This window comes from Haliotis rufescens, unplaced genomic scaffold (genome assembly GCF_023055435.1).
Source record: "Haliotis rufescens isolate VD_foot unplaced genomic scaffold, xgHalRufe1.0.p SCAF_6, whole genome shotgun sequence".
Lineage (NCBI taxonomy): Eukaryota > Metazoa > Mollusca > Gastropoda > Lepetellida > Haliotidae > Haliotis > Haliotis rufescens.
In genome coordinates this window covers 10,337,166-10,358,869 of record NW_025964334.1, presented here as the reverse complement: position 1 = coordinate 10,358,869, position 21,704 = coordinate 10,337,166, and the positions used below count along the sequence as shown (strand labels likewise).

The following is a 21,704-nucleotide window of genomic DNA, read 5'->3' as shown; positions in this document are numbered from 1 at the left end:
ACCTTGATGACATTTTGGCGTTTATCATTGGATAATACTGACAGTTGTCGATTTTTTTACTATTACTTAAGGAAAAATATAAGAAAGAACAATGATCGTGTTTTTGTGATGTTGAAACTCATTCAGGAAGCTAGGTAAAACAGCAAGATCAAACATCGAACTGACAATAACGTTAGTAAAGAAGTACACAACGCAGATTATGCTGTATTTGTAAAGTTAGTAACGAAAGCACACAATGCAAATTATGCTGTATAAGTGTTATTGTAATGAGAATGATATAAGCACATGCAGTACTCAAACAAGTTAAGCAATTTCTCAAGCAGAAACACAGAATCGATGAACACGCATGCATTTCAATCATGCAAACATCTTTTAATTGTCCACAAACGAACTTTTGATTAAAGCGATATCAATTTCCAGATCCCCAAACCAAGATAAAATAGCATTTCGACCCGAATTTTACCTCCCTAACTCTTTTAGCAAACAGCACACATTATCAGAAAACAAGATGGCTGCTATGTCGTGGCAGCCATCTTGTAACGACAGGTTAGTCCCATATCCTCTAAGCGATAGGTTAGCAAATGAGAGTAATCTCCCTTACCTTGTATGCCCGTTTGTCTCTGTTTACAAGAGAAGCAGCAGTAGTTTTGGGTGGACTCGCTGTAACAGACGCCTGGGTCTGAGATGACGTATCCGACACACGACATTCCGTTGAAAGTTACGCCATTCCTGTCACCAAGGTTACTGGTGCAATCACCTGGAACAGCAGAGAAAAGGACATTCACAGTTATTATTACTTTATGGCATGGCTAGTTCGTAAGTTAAATGATAAAATATATAATCACTTTGACATAAACAGCCTACGACACTATCACTTTTCGAAGTTAACAATATATGACATGAAGCGTTTTAAGGAGTTTTCAGTCTCGACCTCTACAATATCTCGAATGATTTTCCCGCAGCATTAAGCAGTATTTTTATAGATTGCAAGTCCAATATATTGCCAATCCAGATTACTTATACATTAGACTGAACAATAAAGACTAACAATGAGAATAATTGAGATCATGCATCGTTGATCTATCCGTGGAATATTCATTGCATGTTTTCTGTGATATATTAAGCTCGGGTCTTTATCGCAAACCTACACTCACAATATAATTTTATTAACTAAACAAAACACGATTTTAGCCAGACGATCGGACGTGTTGTACATGTTAACCATCCGACAAAAATATCCTCTCGTACTGTCGGGCAGGCGATTACTTTTTACACTGTTTTATGTGATATTTTAGTTATATCTTGGCGCGTCAGGTTAATGTCGCAGAAAAACCCATTTGGCAGGTCGAAGCTACTTTGGTGAAACCAACGATAATGATAATGATCCCAAAGCTTCCCAACTCCCGTCTCCCCCATCCCTCTGACGTACCTCCTTGTGAAGTGGATGCCGTAGTGGGAACAGGTGCTCTTGTTGTTGTTGTTGTTGTTGTTGTTGTTATTGTTTTTGTTGTTACTGGTGCTCGCGTTGTTGTAGTTGTCGTAATGGGGACTGTAACACCACGTCCGCAAGTCTTACAGCAGTTGTCCGCGTACCGGGTACCGTCGTCGTATATGTAGGCGCAGAACTGGTCTTCGCAGCCGCGGACCTTGTCGCCGTAAAGACAGCCTGTCGAGAGGTTCACATATGAAACTTCCATAACAACCAAATGTTTCTAATTGAACCTTTAATTGGATGTATATTCCAGCAATCAAGACCCTGTATACACCAACAGTAGCAATAATTAGCAATTGTGTTTCAGTTAAAAACATTTGCCGACATAATGGTTACTTTTATTTATTCTTATCCACTTACTTTGTACACCTGTGAAATGTCTCTTGCAGGAGGCACAACAGCGGCCTCTGACCACCTCCTGGTAACAGTACGGAGAGTTATCACCGGCTGTGAAGTCCTCGCAAGTCTGGCCCTCAAACGATACCCCGCTCTGGTCTCCAAATACACAATCGTCTAGAAAATAAGAGAATATATGTCTTTTACTACAATGAAGAAATATGAAATTACTTAAGACAGTGGATGAGAGAGAACTGGATTTTGGCTAGTTTTGATCTAGAAGGTCAAAGTGGTTGGATATTTTCACTTACCGTCCGCAGATGGAGCTTCAGGGGAATACTGGCACAATCCATCTATGCACCACTGAAATATGAACAAAGGTAAATGAATATTTTGATGGCAAAATCGCTTTAAAATTCATTCACAAAAAATGTATTCGTTGTCACTGTCACTTTATTTGGACTATAAGTTCTTTGCCGTTCAAGAAAGAATTACATTTGAGAGTCCGATGGCATATACTAGTATTTTTCGTTGCCAACTATATATTATTATGAGTGAATGAAGGGCTTAATCATTTCCATTTTGCTCTTTTTTTATGAAACTAGTGATGCTAATGAATACATCAGGTCATGATACATCATAAGATAAGATACTGTTGACCGAGATACACTAATACGTTCCATGTGTGTCACGTATTGTGCCTGAGGATCCACTTGACTGAAAAGTTCCTGTGTGAACGTACAGTTAGATAAGAGAAGGGGGTAGGAGTTCTCACCTTCCTATCGCCACAGGTTGTCCCCCGGGCAGCCTCGTGCTGAAAGCAGGTGCCCACGCTGGTTGGATCCAAACAGAACATGCTGGTGCACACCAGACTGTAATTACCGAACTCTGGACCCTGAAACAGACACAAAATAGACGTTCATAACCGAAGACCGCAAATACCGCAAATACCGCAAATACCGCAAAAAATAATTTTACATGGTCCTCTATGGTCCCGCAGGACCGCTTCTGTGGTCCAATGGATAGAGCTTTACCCGGAGAGCGGAAGGTCGGGGTTCAACCCCCGGTTGCGTCATACCAAAAGACGTTAAAATATGGAGCTTGCTGTTGCCCTGCCTGGCGGTCGGCATGCAGACCAAATGCATCACACAGGTTTCCGGTACTACTTAATTTATGATGATGATATTATTTGTATCATCAGTATCATTGTTGTTATTATTACCATGCAGAGTCTTGAACGGGCTCCATGGGTCATCTGACATTGCTGATCAGGGTTGTACAGTTGTCCTGGGTTCACCGAGCCTATATCCGGAACACTTTCTACAGGCAAGGCACTGGTGAGACACTGGATTCCATTTCTGAAACATAGCGATACAAACAATGGTAATGACCTCCAGTGTACAATTCCAGAAACCTGAACGGACCTTTCGTCGAAACAGTCTTGGATTTAGCGTTTCCAGACCAACTCTGACTGACTCAAAACAATTCCTGAAATAAAGAAAGATACTTACGATGTCCTGGAAAGGGATGAAATCAGAGTCCGGAAGTAATCGACTGAGCATGTGGAGAAGAACCATGGATTCCGTTCATTTTCTGTGTTAGTCTTGTATGATCCCCCAGACATGATGAAACGGTCATTTGCTTTGCAGTTGTTACCATCACCATCATGCTTAGCTCCAAGGCTGAAAGATGGAAAAAATATTTTCAGATTGCGATGGTCATCTGGTAAATAACTTCACTAAGTAAAACTATATATTTTGTTACTTTTCTATCAAATGGTTATTGGATAAATAACTTCACTAAGTAACACTATATATTTCGTTACTTTTTTTATCAAATGGTTATTGGGTAAATAACTTCACTAAGTCACACTATATATTTCGTTACTTTTTCATCAAATGGTTATCGGGTAAATAACTTCACCATAATAACACTATATATTTCGTTACTTTTATATCAAATGGTTATCGGGTAAAAAACTTCACTAAGTCACACTATATATTTTGTTACTTTTTCATCAAATGGTTATCGGGTAAATAACTTCACTAAGTAACACTATATATTTCGTTACTTTTATATCAAATGGTTATATCGGGAACATAACTTTACTAAGTAACATTATAAACTTTGTTACTTATTCATCAATAGATGAAGTGATATAGTGTGTCTAGAAAAGCCTCCGATGATTCCTACAAATACCATCACTGTAATCGGAAATAGTCTATCGGTATCTCAAATATCGTTCCGTGAACGATGAATATCCGAAGACACTCAAAAAAATTGTTTAAACGTGAACTCTCGTAATGAAAAAACAACAACATCAAACCTAACATTGAAATGAGTCCCCAGTGCATGTATGTGCTTATCGCGTCAAAAACACATGGTAATAACGGTGAAGACTCATTCAGGCCAGTTTTAGAGAACAAGTACCGCATTCATAACATAGACTTACCCGTGTCCAAGTTCATGGGCGGCAGTATCAACACACTGGAACCCTCCGACGTCTTCCACCAATGAAATACTCCTCCCGTCGCTTCTGCACATAGTCGAGATGTAAGCGAGCCCTGTAATAAAACACCAATAAAATACATTATACCATCACTCCAACAAAGATGAAAGTGTAATTAACTGTTCAGTTAACCATTCAATAATTATACTTACATATACCACCAATTTACATAATCAAAGTCGTTTATAATAACTATTGCTTTGTTAGTTTAGTCAGATCAAGGTGTAGTAATGTGTGAGGCTAATTTCTGGTGTCGCCGCCGTGATATTGCTGGAATATTGCTAAACGCGGCGTAAAACCATACTCACCCCCAATCCAGGATAACCTATCTTCAAGTCGCACTACAAGATTGTTAACGCCATAAACCTTAAGATAGGACAATGTATGAACAGGAATTATTGGGAATATTTGTCCAGGGTTTACATCCTTCGTCTGATCTGTTAAAGGCAATTGCTTACCTGAAGTGGCAGTGGATTTGGCGTTGGTGATGGAGTTGATAGTGTAAAGATCATACCTGAAAGAACAGAAATACAAGACATTGCAGAGGAGCGTCCAAATAGATTCTCAGTAAGTACTTCCTTTTATACACAATGATGCACAGTACATTTACTCCAAAGTCACCCCGGACAATAGAAATGACACAAATATATTTTTTTTCGAGTGAGTGAGTATGTTTTTACCCCGCTTTTAGCAATATTCAAGCAATATCACGGCGGGGGACACCAGAAATGGGCTTCACGCATTGTACCCATGTCGGGAATCGAACCCGGGTCTTCAGCGTGACGAGCAAACGCTTTAACCAGTAAGCTACCCGACCGCCCCCATTTTTTTTCGAATGTTACGACCTTCCAAAATATCAACTCGTTATGTCCGGCATTCGCATGTTTGGCACTGTAATCCAAGGGCAACGTCAAATATCAAAATTGACTTTAACAGATTTTACTTCTAACAATTGTACAACTAAATCCTACCCAGAGAACATCATGACGTGATCGTTTGCCGGAAGTGACGTCCTGGCGACCCAATCTCGGAGATATACAAGTACTTTGTCCGCATCAACTTCGGAACCAGAACTACCGGATATCCGGAATGATTCTGTCCATGGCGATGAAGCTGCGGTCTGAAAACAATAAACACATTACTTCATGAAAACGAGATATGAACTAAAATAAACAAATCGGTCGATTGGATACCACAACGGTAGATATAACACATACTGAAGTCAATAATATCAGATGCCAATCGAGTTATGTTCATGACGACACCCTTATTTTATCATTAATTAATCCCACATAAGTCTATACAAGATACAAGATATAGTTGGGGTGTGATACACATGTATTGTTAATTCTCATATTTGCACTGTAAGCGCTGTGCCTGGTACAAGAGACTGCTTGACCAGTAGTTGTGATGTGATACACACGTATTGATAATGATCTTATTGTGCCAACCCTCTGCCTTGGGCCAAATAACGTCTTGTATAATTATTTCCTCTACATAAAGTTCATGTCAAATATCAACACCCCACTTGTCTCTAACTTTGAAACTCAGAGGCGTACTAAGATGTTTTATGAAATGTTATATTAATTTTAGGAAATAATTACGAAATAGTGAGAATAGAATTAAAAATGACGACAATTCTCTATACTCAACGAGGAAGACATGTTTCGGGTTACTTCATGGTATGTTAACAGTTTGTTGAGTGGGTACTAAAAGCCTCGGGTCATTAAATGATATAAATAGGTTTATTGCATACCTCGGCCACATAGTAGCCCACAAGCCGAACATTAATCCGTGAGTTAAGGCCAGTTATTGACTTGAACCTCAGACTGACCTATAAGAGACGAAAATAAGCAACTATATAGCATGTAACAAAGGCATATAGTGAAAAAAGACAATATATTCAAAGAAAAGATTACAGTTTGGGCATTTTAATCAACAACAGTAAACTACGTTTATAACGAACACGCTTATAACGAACTGACGAATATAGCGAACTTATGTTTTTGTCCCGACTAATTGCTGCAGTTATGGTGTATACATATATGCATATAACGAACTACGGTTATTACGAACTAAAATTAGTGGTCCCTTTGAGTTCGTTATATCCGTAGTGTACTGTATATATCAACGAATGAATATTTATGTACAGAGATACCTCATCCTAGATTAACCCACTTTGTTCATTTTGCTTATTTAACCATTTGCAGATTTATTGAGTAAACAGCTCGTAAGTCATTAGTCAGGGGTGTGTTCAAGTGCTTAATGCTGGGACCTCTACAGAAATCCCTGTAGGCGAATAGTTTGCACGCATTCAATTGTCGACACCCTGTCTGATTTTTGCCGCCTCCAGGTCGATTAAGGTGCTGTTAGTAACAAGATAAACATCCACTTACCCCGTTCATGACGTAGGCATAGTAACGTCTTATGTTTTGCAAGGTTTCTATTTTTTTCTGAGCAGCGGTTGGCTTTGTGCTGACGCCATACCATCTGGAAAATAATATTTTGAAAATAAGTATTTTCATCTCATAATTTTCTTGCCTCTTTTAACTGAAGGTACGCTGACAAAGTTCACAATGAATATGCCAAACATGTTTTCCCAAAAAATAACCATTCCCCAATTGTGTGCAGGTTCTACCATATGAAATGAACTATCAATGTACATATTTTCAAATTGTCTTGATATACTCAAAACTCCTTCTTCTTGCTAATTTTGACTTATGTTTTTGACAAAAACACTTATATCATACAAACTACAAAGACATAAAATAGATAGTGAAAATAACGTTACTCTGAACTGAGGGACAGAAAACCAGTATATAAAACAATCCTTCAGTATGGGAGCATTTGTTCAGGACGCGGAATCTAAAACACGCTTAACAAAACTGACACCTTCTTATATTTGTTTTCAGCGTGTGTTCCTATCCATGTTTCCAGAAATAGCGACATTGTTGGTTGTGAGATTGTTTGGGGCCAAGTTTGGCGTCAAAATACTAGCCTAATTGCCGCTCTGGGTTATGTTTGTTTCTGAATGAACTTGACACATGGCCTCCATGTTCTGTTGACGTTAACGTAACTATTGACATGTTTAACGTGTGTCAATTAACCGACGTTTCTGTCAGTATGTTGGTATTTTGCTCTCTCTCGGAATAACACATCTTCTGTTACTACAAAAATGCACCTTGAACATGCTTTTCGTTTTTACACGAAAATGATCATCTGTACTTGTACTGGTAGTGGTACTATACGGAGTACGTAATTCTTAAACGTGTGAAAGATTCATTGCATCAATACTTCATATTTAGAGAAACTGTTCATAGTTAAGTCTTTGAAAGGCATTTAAAGTGATACACATTAGGACGCGATTGAAGGAGTAAGCATATGCTCCGAAACGTTGTGCTCCTCATAATAAAGAAGTTGACATCCATAAATTCTCTTCCTTATTCATAGTTACTTCAATAGTTTCAAATAATAAGATAAAATAAGATATTTTTATCCATAAATACTTCCAAACATCAATATGCAAAAATATGGTAAATATAACTAATACAAATCTTTAATAATATTGACGTAAATTCATGGTCTATTGACCACACACAAGCACTGGAGGTCAGTAACCTTAGACAGAAAGTCAACAAGGTACAACGACACAGGTACGCCAACCTGGACTAGATTAGCAGGTGTTAACTATCATTTACCCGCCGGCGTTTCCGTAAACCCCCAACATCTACTAAACCCACCTTTCATAAACGCCGTAGTCTACAAGAGCAAGGACATCAATATAATACTGTGAAACTTGACGTTTTTGCCTGTCGAGGGGGGCATCTTTCAGCGGTACATATTGTGAAGAATGGCGTTTATGTCTAGTAATGGTGGCATCCTTGAGAGGAAGCACTTGATGAGTTTCTTTGATGGTACGTAGGGGATCCTCGGCCGCTGGAAATATGAATAAAATTATCATTAACTTGAAGTATGTGTCTCGTAAACAAAACATGTGATGGGAGTATGCACAACGGAATGTAGTATGTGTGATGGTACCTTTCTACTTATTGTTCACAAGGGTTAACCTACTTTAAGTATGACACTGTCCATTACAGTTTCCGTTTATTAACACAAGGAGGACGGTAATGTATGTCCTTTGTAAAACATGGGGTCAAAATGATTTATATATTAACACCATGTATACACGACATATAAAAAAGCACGTTGATGTTGTTTCAAGCTTATATTGCACATTTATACATTATTATGCGTTTACTAATGTAAAGGTCATTAAGGTAACATCAACCCAAGACTTCCATATCAGCCCGAGGGTCGAAGACCAGAGGACTGACATGGGGGTCGAGAGTTGATTTGGGGTACGACATAAAAAATGCTACATATTACCTTTTCGTCTCATACAATAACATCAAATTGTAACATTATCCATTTGCAAGTGAATGCAATAGTTTCACCTTATTTGAAAGACATTGTCACGGGAGAGCTGGTCGAACTGACGACGCACTAAGGACGTAACTCCAATTTCTTACACCCGGTCTGTATCGATCGCCCATTAAAATGCATTGACAAGCCATATCAGCCCAGCAGGGGGTGTAATACGGGTCTGGTTATTACACCCCTTGTGATATGACCGTCTCTATGTTCGCTCTATCGCACATGCAAAATGCCTTATATCATTGATAGGTATCTGGTTATAGGCAACTATTCGCGTAACAAACAGAGAATCGTGATTGAATTAAACATATATATAAAGCACGTATGCTTCAGCCCTTTAAGATCGTCTAGTCTGTATATAGTCTGATATATAAATACAAGCTAATTGCAAGGCCAGTTGGTTGGTTGAATACACCATTCAAATGTATAGATGAATGTATGTATGCTTAAAGGGAGTGGATAGTAAAGTAGATTTATCCATACATGCATGTAATCATTACATCAGACATGAAGACATGTAGCCAATACAGGTGGATATTGAGTCACACGTATTATCCACAAGTAGCGAATCGAGACCAAGCCTAGGGATAGTCTTATCTCGTATCTCGTCAAATATCCCTGACACACGTGCCTTTTAATATATAGGGGAAAGAGGCTATGTTCCCGAAGTGTTTCCTTTAACTCAAATGCTTAACAGATGCTTGCGAAGGTTTACATTCCACGTTCTCGTCATCAACTTCCTATTTCTTGGTCCTCGTTTCCCGCAAGTCACATGTATACCCTAGAGGAAGAGTCATCAACCGTTACGTGAAATCCCCAGGGGCCATGTGGTGCTACAGTTTAAGCATGTTCCCACGTTTTTCTCAAGAAACTATTTTTAATACAAATGGATAGTGAAACTAGAATAACACCACTAATAGCAATGATGATGATGATGATGATGATGATGATAATAATAGCAACAACAACAATAACAACAACAACAACAACAATAATAATAATAACGTGAGTGCGTACTTGGAGGTGCCTCTCTGTAATCATTTGCTGTGACTGGTGCAACATCTTCAGTAATTTCGTATTCTTCTGGATCACTTGTTGAATTTGTATCTCGGCGCTGCCTCTTTGGTCTCTCTATAATATATAGTTTCCGGTCCACTGTGATTGAACCATGCTGAAATAACAAAAAGGATATTGATCATGAGGGCTTTGCAGCTGAAATTTGTTTTTCATCACTGTACCAAATATATAGTTACCACACTACCTTCTCGTAAGTACATACGACCTCTACACCAACGCGATCAATATATGATATTGCTTCATCAATATCTGCAATGCTTGTCTTCTCTCATTCTATATATACTTACCACTGATATCTAAAAGTTAGCACATGCAAGTATATGATTCATGAGCATTTTGGGCCAATATGAGTGAGTGAGTGAGAATGGTTTTAAGCAGCTTTTAGCAATATTTCACCAATATCACTTCCGAGGACACAAGAAAAGGGCTTTACACATTGTTCCAATGTGGGGAATCGAACCCGGGTCTTCGGCGAGACGAGCGAACGCTTAAACCACTAGGCTACCCCACCGCCCCCGGGCCAATATGAACTAAGGAAAAATAATGTAAATAGGAAATGGGAAGACGTGATTTTGATTTGTACGTGAACACTCCTCTTTTTGGTCTGAATGGTGTGACTACCTACCACTGATACATCTACTCCTTGGTTTTCCAGCATCTGACAGTCAACTGTCATGGCCGCTTTTTGCACCTCATCTTGGTATTCTGCGCTATCCTGAAAATAGATAAAATTGTTAAAGCATATAATGCATTTGGTGTAAAATATTAAACGTTGTTTACAAAACTTAAAGTACTCGAATATTATGAGATGTTGCACAAGAACACATTACGGTGTGCATTACACATATATGTATATAGTTTTACGTCTATTCATAAATATGTGTTTCATATAGATAAAAAATTAACAAAAATTCCTTGGTGGTACACCAAGGTATTCATTAAAGTTGATTTTTTTATATTGGATTTCACATTTGTATGACATCGTTTCAGTTTCTAGAGGAACTCAAATAATTCTATGCAGGGAGTGGTAGAACCATTTTATTACTTAGTTTGGCCCAAAACACCCTACCTACAGTCATTAAAACTTATCAAGAAGTCATATTTTGATGTGCCATAACTGATATGTTGCCTCAGGAGATACTTAAAATATACTTCGTTGAAGTGGGCAAAAAAGGAGCACAAACGTTTTATATTTATATATGGCTTGTACAAGTATCCATTCCAGTTTATTTAGTTATTGTTTATGCAAAAACTAGAAGCAACTCAACTGATAACAGATTATCAATTCCTATTCAAAATGCATGCTGTCGGTTTGATTCGTGTCTCATATATCAATGCAAAAAACATGATATAAATCAATAGCATATGCAGCATATATGTCGAATACCTGATGTGATTGAGTGCATTTTGGAATGCAATGCCGAAACCCGATCCCTAAGGATATCTATTGATCATCTTTTAAATATACATATCAAGATCAGTACGTTTAGAATGCTTGCAGGATGCATATGTTGTGGAAAATTTCAATGTACAAAACCATATATAAACAGATTTATAATTAAATATGGAGTTAACACTTTTAAACTTGCTACACTTCAACGTAGATAAACAGGGAATGATTGCTTACGGAATAATATCCTAGAGTAGGAAATCAGTGTATATGTCTTAAAAGGGATAACAGAATGTCATCTTTACAACAGTATTCTTGGGCATACAAAAATCCCGTTACGCCATCAGGAAACTGCACATTGACAATTAATTCCACGTAGAATTTTGTTTGTTTGTTTGTTTCTTGTTTAACGTCGCACTCAGCAATGTTCCAGCCATACGACGGCGGTCTGTAAATAATCGAGTCTGGATCAGACAATCCAATGATAGACATCATGAGCATAGAACTAATGCAATTGGGATACGATGACACGCTTTAACCAAGTCAGCGAGCCTGACCACCGGATCCCGTTGGTCGCCTCTTACGACAAGCTTGAGTTGCTGAACACCAATTCTAACCCGGATCTTTAAGGGTATATTCCACGTAGAAAAAAACCACGTTGATTACCTAAGGAATCAATTGTGCTGAAAATATATTTTTAGTTGATCTGGAACCGTTCATCATTTCCAACTCACCGATATGTCGAGAAGGATTTCCTTCTTCACCTCATCATCTCGAAACAGACTTGTCGTGTATAGCGGAACATTTATATCAATATCGGCATTCTTGGTGAGTGTTAGAGGTAAGGAATGGCCATCTGTTGTTACTGTGATATATATGGTCCTAGGTAACTTGCACTCGCTGATTTCGGTCAGTGTTGTGTCGGACACCTGCACATAGGCTGCAAGGAAAAGATTAAAGATGTTACAAGTTTGTTTGTTTTAACATTATTTTAATAATAACTATATGATGGTGGCCCGTACCTAATCGAGTCTGAACCAGACAATCCAGTGATGGACATCATGAGCATCGATCCACGCAATTAGAATAGGTTTACATCAACCAAATCAGCGACCCTGACCTCCACCCCATCCCAACTCCTCCCAATATCAAACGGTCGGTCCCTAACAGTCAAACATTAAGCTGAGTCATTATTTAATAACAAGACACATGACACGACAGAGACTGGGTCAACTGAAATGTAAATAAAACGTCTTATTTGAAAGAGTTCGTGTCTATTATTTAACAGTGCAGTATAAGTTCACGAAAATCAAACATGCATACATAATGGCTTCACTGAACAACTGCCAAAACGAAGCACGCAGTGTACACATCACGCACTTTGGAAACACTGTACGATTATGATAAGATGTGTGTATAAAGCTGTTAAATACGTAGATGTGTTCCACTTAAGATATGTGCGTGAGATATCTAAATCATAAGGAACTTTGTCCAGCAATGGCCTTGTACTGTATTGCTTCACACAGTTCTTATATATCCAATGTCATGGCATTGATTCCATCATGAACCTGCTATTCCCGTGACGTATGAACAAAACAAAACAATGCACATAACAGTAAATTTATATAAACAACCTGTATCCAAGATCTTTAAGTGCATGGCACATACTTTCTTGATACTAGCACCTGTAACACTATACATAAACTGTTTGCGTGGCTTTCTAGACGTTTGTGAGTATAATATTAAAAGAAAACGTACAACGTTATGTACAGTAAAGAATCTTTTAACGCAAAATTGTATGCAGAAAACTTTGGGACGTCAGTTAACTTCAGTTATTTTTACCCCATGATGTCAATATATGATTTAAGATATGGCTACGAGACAGAGCCTGGGGTACATTGACATAAAGGTCTATATAACTGGTATTCCACAAAGAGTCTATGGTATGAATCTGTGGTGGAGGAATTTATTTCCAAATGATTCAGTACATTTGGAAAGTTGTACTGCCAGTCTTGAATGATGACTGCCTCATAAAATGGCAATAAGTTGCTAGTTTCCTGTCTGAAGAGTCAGTATTATTTTCACCTGTGTGGTGATTACAGGTAATATTGTCATAAAATTACCAGAGACAGGACTGTGTTTTAAAGTTCGAATTCATATCAGACAGCGGGAAAACAACATGAATCCTAACTGTATTTCTTTGAATAATATAAGAGGAATCCTTTCATAGGAAGAATCAAAGGATCCTTGTTTCTATTTCTATTTATAGTATCATAAGGCAATGCATGATGAGCAAAGGTATTGCGGAATATTTCTCCAAAGATTGTGACTGTCAAAAAAGTAAAATATTTGATATCGTTGTAAAATATTAATTTCTTTGAACAAACTAAAACAGAATTTGTTGATTTCTCGACAAGTTATGTTTGCCATTTACAATAAAAACAAGTAGTTGAATAATATTTTCTTTAATTACCAGACTCAAATGATGTATTGTTTCAGAACAAACATACTTGCCATAGAACAAATATCCTCAATTTTCACAAGTCACTATGTTTTAAATACGAAAATCGAGCCTAATTTCATTATATTCACGTTAGAAAATACCCAGTTCGTATATTTTGTCTCTAGATCACCTGGATCAAGTTTAATTGTCAATTCCAACCTGCCCCTCCGCCTATGGTAAATACAACAATCCTAGTCACCCCATACCAGGCTCACAGAGCGACCCCAAGCCTAGACTGTACCTGCAAATTGCTGTTTGCACATTCGAGGTAATTAAATCGCGAGGTAGGTTAATGAATACCTTAAGCGGACTGTATGTCCCAGGTCTGACCATCGCCTGACCACTAAATCCGTGGTCATGTGTAACGTTTACACCTGTGCGTCCTGCTTCAAGGAGGTGGCAGAAATACTGCATGGTAGCGTTTTGTGCATACGAGTAAAGTGAAAAGGCTTAAAGGCTTAAAGGGAAAGGTTACTTTGTCAGAGTTCCGAATGATTGTAGTTGTGAGAATTTGGGATCTTGACATTTGGAAGTGCCTTTGGTGTTTCTCTGGTGAAGAGCGAGTGAGTTTTAGAAACTTCTACTGGTAATCTACTTATATATGAATAGACACGTGTTATGCTGTAGTCACTCTTTAAATGTCTCTATGATGTCAAGTTTCATATCTAATGGTTTGATTTGGTTCGTTTATTGTTTAACGCCACACTCAGCAGTATTCCAGCTATATGGTGGCGGTCTGTAAATAATCCAGTCTGGACAAGACAATCAAGTGATTGACATCATGAGCATCGATCCACGAATTTGGAATACGATGACATGCATCAACCAAGTCAGCCAGCCTCACCACCCGATCCCGTTAGTCGCCTCTTACGACAAGCATAGTCGCCTTCATATCTAATGCCAATCCTTTTACTCGTATAACTGACACTCATCTTGAAATGGAATTATCCAGACTGATTACTCTCTGGCGTTGGCGTTGTGTATTACATGTTGTGTTGGCTGATTCATAACATGATATTATCACTAGGAAATGACACTACAATGAGTATCGACCAATAGGCATGTATTGTTGCTAAACTATTTATATTTAATCTTCAAGTAAAACAGACCCGTGAAGATTCCGGGGTAGAATAGGTCTTAAGCAACCCATGCTTGCCGTAAAAGGCGACTAACGGGATCGGGTGGTCAGGCTCGCTGACTTGGTTGATACATGTCATCGATCCCAATTGCGTTGATCGATGCTCATGATGTCAATCACTTGATTGTCTGGTCCAGACTGGATTATTTACAGACCGCCACCATATAGCTGGAATATTGCTGAGTGCGGCGTTAAACAACAAACAAACAAACAACAATGAAGTAAAACAGCAGACAATCCCACCCAACATCGGGTTTAAACTTTGTAACTAAAGAATGTTATTAAGATGTTAAGCCATCGCTTTGTCTTCCATGTTCGTGTAACCCCACGACATGTGACACAATGTGGGTTTCAGGAACTCAGTCCCCACCCAAGCCGCCCTCACGTGTCACATCCTACATCAGCAGCCCTTCAGGATATGAGACATCCGTTTTTTTCAGTACGAAATGTTTAAGGGGCTTGTTCATCACATGATGGTGACGGATGCTAATGTCTTCCAGCAACAAAACTGATTTATGAGACCGTTAAACAGAACACATCACAAGTGTCCATCATGAGAAACAAGAAGCTGTAGTGTATCGCCTTCACGCTGCGGGTGTGAGAAATTGCAGCGTTTTCATTTCGTTATGTCTGAAATGTCCCTCACGTCATGAACAAGGAGCTTTATAATAGACAAAGCTTGAATAATACATCGGTGGTGTATACGAATGGCTAAGTTTAAACTTGCGTGTCCATTAAGTTCACTTTCAGGACCATCTGCAATTAATTATCGAGCAGTTTCAAAGCAGAATTACACAAACTGCTAACACGAGTATAATCACATAAATACTTCGAACGAGATGTCATTTCAGGGGACTTAGCATTATACGTGCATCAGTAGGGAACACAACTTTGACCCTATTATTTGCCAATATCGTTTGACAGGTGCCCCATCACTGACGCATACACATCGATCTACTAGTAATTGCTTTTGGTATCGGGGCGTTGACGTATTAGTAATTTATAAAATGGAGCCATATAATGTATGACAATACAGAATTTTTCACAGGTGTTTTAGTATAACATTCGTTTGAGTAAATCAGTGCCTGTGCCGTAGTGGATGTCTTTAACGATCAAAATATGAACAAAACATCTATCAAAGCTTCATGGTTAATAGTCGTGGAGGACGAATCTTACGAATAGTGATTCTTACACATTCATATGACAAATACCCCTTCCTTTCTACAATAAGCGAACGGTGTAAAGCTGCATGAAAATCCGTATGACTAACGGTGCACCACAGCATGACTAACGTGCATTCAGCCAACTGAGCTATCTTATATCGTGGTCCGCCCGGCTATGTGGGACGATACTGATGGTAATTAGGTTATTGCGAAAGATTGTTTACGGAGGTGTTGCATTGTCCTTATATGAACATCAGTTTTAACTTAGGAAGGAAAAAATATCATCCTGGTAAACTTTTTCATGACGAAGTTTTAAAATCCCACGCATAATTATGATAACAGATTCATTCACACGTGATTTATTCTTATCATAACCGTTTACGAAAAGTTATACCATGTTGGGTCAGTTGGGAGGATATGAAACGCTTATATATCTCACGTGAACATTTACAATAAACTACATTCACGTGATGCATGTACATATATGAGTGAAAGAGATAGTGTTTGATATCAGGCAATCAGATGTACATTGAAATCAACATTACGACACGATGACGTGTTAGTCATTTATATTACGTTATATGAACGAGACTTTAATAGTGATATTTTATAAGTACAGTTAACTACGGTTATAACGAACTCGAAGGGATCATTAATTTTAGTACGTAATAACCGTAGTTCGTTATAGGCATATATACAGCATTTATACAACAAATGGTCGGGACTAAAAAATCAGTTCGTTATATCGGTCAGTTCGTTATAAACGTGTTCGTTATAAACGTAGTTTACTGTATCCACTTTTGATGGATTGTATTCAGATACAGTTGTCTACCTCTTCATTGTATCAGAGTGTAGACGTGTCTCCCTGAATGCATCATGCGGAAAAAGGGATGAGGGAAAAAATGAGAGGAAGAAAGGAGAAAGAAAGAAGGACGCATGATAGAATGAAAGGCCGAAAGAAAGAAAGGAACATTTATTTATATAACAAAAAACTACAGAAATGAATGTACGTAACGGACATTTATGGATATTTAACAGCCGTAACGACCTATCTATAATGACACCTCGTCGCACTGACGGTATTACATAATAAGTGTTAGCTACATTAGTTTCCGTTCCCCTTAGGTAATGTCTTTATCTTGTTCACGCTTGCATGCTCACTAGGGTTGAGAACGAGCCAGGAGATAAATAACAGGTCCTAAACAACGTCCTTCATTTTGGAGTATATTCATCTTATTATGTGAGAACTACGTTTACGAGCACAACTACTCGTCATGGCGAGTGTAAATAACGTTTTACATGAACAGGTATGAGACAAGGCTGTCTAACCATATGGAATGTTAACATGGCCGGGGAGGAATCTTTTCACATAAATGACAGGAAGCTGTTTCCTTTTAAGCAGTTTATGATAACATATTATGGATTTTTATTGTTTTTAATAAACTATCATATGGCATAATTATTTCCTTGACATTATTCCATAATCATGTCATTGTTTAGGGTGCGATGTCCTCATGCGAAAATTTGTGTGGCACTTTTACTACTTCCTATGATTCAAAAATCACCTGAGATATATTTTTTTTATAAATGCTCATTTTCTATTTCAATCGAGTTCACAAAATGTAATAAAAGCGACAGAATGTAAAATCAGTTTCAGAACATGTACTGTACATTTGTGTTGTGAACTCAGGTCATCTACGTTCATTAAAAACATGCAACAAACCGCTGTGACTCTGATCATATCGACTTCTAACGAAATTGTTATACAGTAAACTACGGTTATAACGTACTCAAAGGGACCTTATTTTAGTTCGTTATAACCGTAGTTCGTTATAAGCATATATACAGCATATGTACAACAAATGGCCGGGACTAAAAATAAGTTCGTTATATCGGTCAGTTCGTTATAAGCGTGTTCGTTATAACCGTAGTTTACTGTACATTTGGTTCACGATGTCACACTGGACACATCAGTTTGAGCGTTGCGCAACCATCCCATCCTTACAAACACATTACGTGATGATGATTGACATATTGACAGGTAGTGTTTTTGCCGTCTAGGGTTAATTGATTTTCTGGACGCTGCGTTTCCTGGTCAGGTTCTCAGGTGAGTATGCCTTGACCTTAGATGAAAGGTTGCCCGTCACAAGACCATGGTCAGTCGAGGTCAAGAGTCCTCGAAATTTACTTCCTTATGAAGCGAAAGAAGAGTTCACATTTTGATCAAAATCCTATCAACATTTTAATATTTAAACTTCGGTGGACTTCTTTATACATTCTGGTACATTCAATTTCTTACAAACATTAACACATTTTACAAATGTGGTTGTTGATTTTATGTGTATAAAATTACGTAATTATAGTTAGCAATCAGCTCAGGTATACCGATAAACAAACACATGGTCTGCCATTATCTATACAGTGACCAGGTGTTGACATAGGGGCTGTGTAATACGTAGAAATGTGCAGTCACGTTGGAATCTGAAGGTAAATCTACTACACTGACAATAGACATGGACTAGACCCATAAAAGCTTGTTTATCTTCAAACATGAAAATATGAGCTAATCTGAACTGTGGATATACGAAAGTAAAGGAAGCATTAGTTTAGCCGGGTTCACTACATGTTTGCTATCTCAACTATACTTAAAATTTCCGAGGTTAGACGAGAAACTTGTTATACACCTTAATGGTGTCCCACACATGAATATATATGAGTCGCAAGGAAAACATTTAACACTTTTGGATATAAACGCACTGAATATTATTCAGGTATTATATTGTTGACGGCTCTAATACCACGATGTACTCTGAATAATATCGGATATGGATTACAAGGTTCAAAACACAAATTGAATCCAAAAATATATCTCGCCCGCATATATATATCCAAGTCCCTGATAAATAATGACTCACATTCAATACAATAAAGACGAATACTTATTCAATAATGAGGCTTTACTGGACGGTCATTTTAACCTAAGTGTGCGCCCAAGGCAGCCCCATTGAACTGCTTCGTGAATAGGTTGACCTCTTTCACAGTTACCTACAGGCATAGCGTACATACACCTGCCCTCAGTTACCGCTCAAGGGGATACATGGTCGGTCAAAGCGATAAGTAAATGGGACAGAAGATTCCGGTCACAAATGCGTGTTTAACGCCTGGTTTCATCACTGATTTTCAGTACTCCATTCATAGAATTTCTACAGATATTTGGCCCTTTACGCCAATGGAATCTGTTTGGGCAGAACATCTAGGCTGGTTAATCTTTTGCATTGACAATTTATTTCTCATCGTCATTCGCTTGCTAGCATGGTTATTCCGGTTCTTTAACGATTATTTCTTTTCTTACGTCACATTTAGAATATAAAGACGTTAGGGTTAGTAGATTTGGCTGTAACGAAGTTGGATATAATAAACGTCGTTAAAACCAAAACGTGTAAACAGAACAAATGTATGACATTGAACATAATTAATGTGTCAATCGACATTCAACAATCGAACATGCCTGAGTGATTTGGGTGGGGTTGAATTAAAACTTTAATCGGCCTACAACATTGTGGCTGTTTGCTGATGGGGCGGTCGGGTAGCCTAGTGGTTAAAGCGTTAGCTCGTCACGCCGAAGACCCGGGTTCGATTCCCGATATGGGTACAATGTGTGAAGCCCATTTCTGGTGTCCCCCGCCGTGATATTGCTGGAATATTGCTAAAAGCGGCGTAAAACCAAACTCACTCACTCACTGTTTGCTGATAACGACTTCGTGACAGAGAAGGGTGTAAATAACGTACTTTTACCAGCTATTTGATCATATATTGGGGGCGGTCGGTAAGCCTAGTTGCTAAAGCGTTCGCTCGTCACGCCGAAGACCCGGGTTCGATTCCCGACATGGGTGCAATGTGTGAAGACCATTTCTGGTGCCCCCGCCGTGGTATTGCTGGAATATTTCTAAAAGCGGCGTAACACCATACTCACTCTTTCATTTGATCATGTATTAATAGAACCTACTATTTCCTGATCGGGCGTGAAGGACGGATTTATCGAACTATGACACATCATAACAATGGACATTGTTGTTGCCTGGTATACCTATAACAAGGCTTATCGTTGTGTAAAAGGCCGCAGTCATTGGTTGTATATGTAATTGCTGGTGGGATCAGTACAGCAGGTGCGCTGCGTGAGTTTACTTGTCACAGTTATAACGTTATCTACCTGTCAAAAACATATTATTTGCTTTTAAACGTGTGATTCATTGTAAATACATGTACTGTATAAGACCTTTACAACACGAAACTGCTCCATACGCGCTTCAGGTTCAGAGCATCATAATGAACCACACGACGGTCAACGGTTAACGGTTACACGATTGTTTATAACACGATGGCTAGGATTTGACTAGAACAGAACGTGGGGGGATCCTAGACACGTATCCATAGTAACAGGAAACTTGAAATGGGCGTTACGTAACATCTTGGGGACAAAGATAATAATAACACCAATTAACATTCGTTTGTTGTTATAGTCGCCATGATACAGTTTACTCGGGCCCAGTACTTTATTGATTAACAAGCGCGTCTTGAAACGAACGAGATGACTGCAGCAGCTGTTTCTGTGCTATGTGAATGGGATATATCAGGTTGAATACATTCTACGTTTTTGGGATGTAAATAACAGTTTTGAAATATACATGAATTTGCCATTTTCTGGTATTTGAAATCCTTTGAATATTGGAAATGATTTCAAGCCCATTCTTATAATAACAATGCCATAATCGTTTCATGTGTTGGGTTATGTGTTAAATATTATGTCTAATGGGAATCTGGTCAGAACATATCACTTTCACTCATATTGTACAAACACTCTGACTGACGATGACACAGCGTCTCATTTTAAATACATTATTTAAAATAAGTTAAGAAACATATCGAAATTAAAACCATACAGCATTACAATGCAAATGTGTAAATATAAATGGTTACAAACAGATTTAAATTGTCATAAAAGTTACCAAAACATAACATTTGTTGATAATATGAATTATGAAAATATGTAAAATCCTTACCTTTGTTGCTCGAAACTAAATACACACACACCGAGAGGACAAAGTAACGTATAAATGTCCGCATGGTCAAAGTCTTTGTTGGCGTTTCTTAAACAAACAGTCTTTTTCTCTCTGATTCCAAGTTTGAACTGACTGTCCTCGTTCTCAGCAGATTTTATATACACGCAGCCTATACACAAAACCTCCTCGTGATTCCTACCATGTATTATTAGCGAAGCACGTCATACCGACATTTCCATACGAAGATTGTTTGTGATTGGGGGACTATGAAATCAGTCATGCTCCAGTGACCCTACCCGCTTCACATACCCCGGTCCTGTTTCCTCTGCGCGCGCTAAGCTCTTGACTCGAGGGTCCAGTCACACACACACGTCCGCTCTGACTGAGCGCTCCTGTGATGACGCAGCGATTCACCTGGTGAAGCCGAACGCTTAGTCAACTGCGGCTTTCTAGCGTCGAGCTTTGAAGCGTTTGTGAGTTTTGAAACTCGATGCTGTTCTAAGTGTCACGCTGACTTTTACCTTACATCCACCAAGTTCATATATTGAGTATGAACAGGTTTCATATATTATATTTATTTAGTATAGTATTATTAGATATGA

General features: G+C 38.3%; 1 protein-coding gene across 5 annotated transcripts in view; it reads right to left on the bottom strand.

Moving 5' to 3' along the window:
- LOC124151650 overlaps window positions 1-21,501 on the bottom strand; it is a 28,337-nt gene extending 6,836 nt beyond the window's left edge. For 2 of the 5 annotated variants that reach the window (XR_006863395.2, XM_046524227.2), the window contains exons 1-17: window positions 21,103-21,501; window positions 11,973-12,178; window positions 10,474-10,563; window positions 9,789-9,942; window positions 8,078-8,273; window positions 6,734-6,827; window positions 6,094-6,171; window positions 5,309-5,457; window positions 4,796-4,851; window positions 4,281-4,392; window positions 3,340-3,510; window positions 3,051-3,186; window positions 2,604-2,723; window positions 2,140-2,191; window positions 1,853-2,005; window positions 1,430-1,666; window positions 602-757 (exon numbers count right to left, since the gene is read on the bottom strand). Coding sequence is in view for 4 of the 5 variants with exons in the window: in XM_046524227.2 (XP_046380183.2) it covers window positions 602-757; window positions 1,430-1,666; window positions 1,853-2,005; window positions 2,140-2,191; window positions 2,604-2,723; window positions 3,051-3,186; window positions 3,340-3,510; window positions 4,281-4,392; window positions 4,796-4,851; window positions 5,309-5,457; window positions 6,094-6,171; window positions 6,734-6,827; window positions 8,078-8,273; window positions 9,789-9,942; window positions 10,474-10,563; window positions 11,973-12,178; window positions 21,103-21,166 (2,224 nt within the window). In the remaining variant the exon portion in view is untranslated. The remainder of the gene's footprint in view (window positions 1-601; window positions 758-1,429; window positions 1,667-1,852; window positions 2,006-2,139; window positions 2,192-2,603; window positions 2,724-3,050; window positions 3,187-3,339; window positions 3,511-4,280; window positions 4,393-4,795; window positions 4,852-5,308; window positions 5,458-6,093; window positions 6,172-6,733; window positions 6,828-8,077; window positions 8,274-9,788; window positions 9,943-10,473; window positions 10,564-11,972; window positions 12,179-21,102) is intronic. The other 3 variants (XM_046524225.2, XM_046524226.2, XM_046524228.2) reach the window with 2 other exon arrangements.
- Window positions 21,502-21,704: the final 203 nt, after the last annotated feature.